Source organism: Taurulus bubalis (assembly GCF_910589615.1).
Source record: "Taurulus bubalis genome assembly, chromosome: 12".
Taxonomy (NCBI): domain Eukaryota; kingdom Metazoa; phylum Chordata; class Actinopteri; order Perciformes; family Cottidae; genus Taurulus; species Taurulus bubalis.
In genome coordinates, this window is record NC_136600.1 from 25,244,097 (window position 1) to 25,245,909 (window position 1,813).

General features: G+C 54.9%; 1 protein-coding gene across 1 annotated transcript; it reads left to right on the top strand.

Annotated features, from left to right (window-relative positions):
• Positions 1–1,813, top strand: echdc1 (enoyl CoA hydratase domain containing 1; the record flags this gene model as incomplete). The annotated part of the gene is made up of 6 exons (XM_079228195.1): positions 1–62; positions 368–543; positions 619–761; positions 923–975; positions 1,105–1,185; positions 1,275–1,813. The coding sequence occupies 6 exons, from the start codon at positions 1–3 to the stop codon at positions 1,690–1,692; spliced, it is 933 nt and encodes a 310-aa protein (XP_079084321.1). The 3' UTR covers positions 1,693–1,813.

A 1,813-nucleotide genomic window follows, 5' to 3' on the forward strand; every position in this document is an offset into this window, starting at 1 on the left:
ATGGTGCTGAGTGTAATGAGGTGGCATCTCCTGAGGAGCAGCAGCCGAGCAGCCTGGGCCAGGTAAAGCTTTATTCATCACCATGCCGGTAAAAAAAAGTCATAAACACAAAAGCATCACGTCTCCCGAGTTGAACCCTCCATTATGTGTTCACAAATCACAAACGGGGACAAGTCTAACAACTGAAAATGCATTTCTAAGGTGCTTGTATATGCAAAACGGCAGTCCATAAAAGTAGTAATTTGAGTCACAATCAGATGGTCCACCTGTTTGTGTGACTGTAGGATGCAGAACAAGACCAAGAAGGCTGGATCTGTGTATTGATGAATTGTGATTGATTATATTTGTATTAATAAACTCCTCAAAGGCTGCAGCAGCGGCGGAGCAGTGGCTGCGTTTACTCCAGCGTCCACGGCTTCAACCTGGAGGAGGTCTCAGAGAAGCTGCAGGCGTTTCCCGGAGGCTCCGTTGACCTCCTCCAGCGGGAGTCTGGCATCGCCGTGCTGACCATCAACTACCCGTCCCGCATGAACGCCTTCTCCGGTAAGGTGGCCGTACAGTTTAATTAACACTGTGTGTAGTTGTAGACGGTGTTTTCATTGGCCCCCTTGCTCCCAGGCAGCATGATGGTGGAGCTGGAGGAGCGGGTGAGCCAGCTGGAGAGCTGGGTGGACGGTAAGGGCGTCATAGTTCAGGGCGCTGCTGGAACCTTCTGCTCGGGATCGGACCTCAACGCGGTCAGAGCGATATCGAACCCACAGGTAGAGGAGCAGAAGCATTCTTTAAAACTCTTTGGGGGGGAGAACATGTTTCCAAGGGCCTCCTTCATAATCGCAACACAGAAAACACAACTATTTTTAGGACCTTTCCTCGAAAATGTCATGAGATTCACCGTCTGCATCTCTCTGCTTTGGCCGTGCAGGATGGGATGAAGATGTGCATGTTCATGCAGAACGCTCTGACAAGACTACTCAGGTACTGAGCTCTCACTTCCCTCTAAGCTGCTCTCGTAAATATCGATGCAGACGAAGTCAGCAGCAAGCGGTTTGAGCTGAAAGGCGTTTAGCCGTTATGTAACGTGCACTCTCCTCCGTGCACGTGCAGGCTGCCTCTCATCTCGGTTGCTCTGGTGGAGGGGAGGGCGCTGGGGGGGGGTGCCGAACTCACCACCGCCTGTGACTTCAGGTAAATAAAAGAACACGGGCGAGGATCTCTTTTGCACCCTGACCTTTTCGTCCAAAAGCTTCTCTGGTCATCTGACCTCTGTCCCGTAGGTTGATGGCGTCTGGCAGCGAGATCCAGTTCGTCCACAAGCACATGGGCCTGGTCCCGGGCTGGGGCGGCGCCGCTCGACTTTGCCGCATCGTCGGAAGCCGGAACGCCCTGAAGCTGCTCGGCGGTGCCCTAAAAGTGGATCCCGACCTCGGCCTGCAGATGGGCCTGGCGGACGGGGTGCTGGAGGCGCCCCGGGCCGAGGAAGGTGCCGGGACGGTCCTGCGGCAGGCAGAAAGCTGGCTCGGCCGCTACACCAAGGGAGCGGCCCCGGTGATCCGGGCCGTGAAGAAGGCGGTGCTGTCCGGGAGAGAGCTGCCTCTGTCCGAGGCGCTGAGGACGGAGAGAGACGTGTTCGGGTCGGTGTGGGGCGGCCCGGATAACCTGCAGGCGCTGGCCAGCAAGTCCAAACACAGATGAGCTGCTCAGATCAGATCAGCAAAGTGTGTTGGTTGAGAACGCCGACAGACTGCTAAAAGGACTACGGACTTTATAGATTCAATAAATCAGCTGGGGCTTTGCCTCGGATACAATTATACGA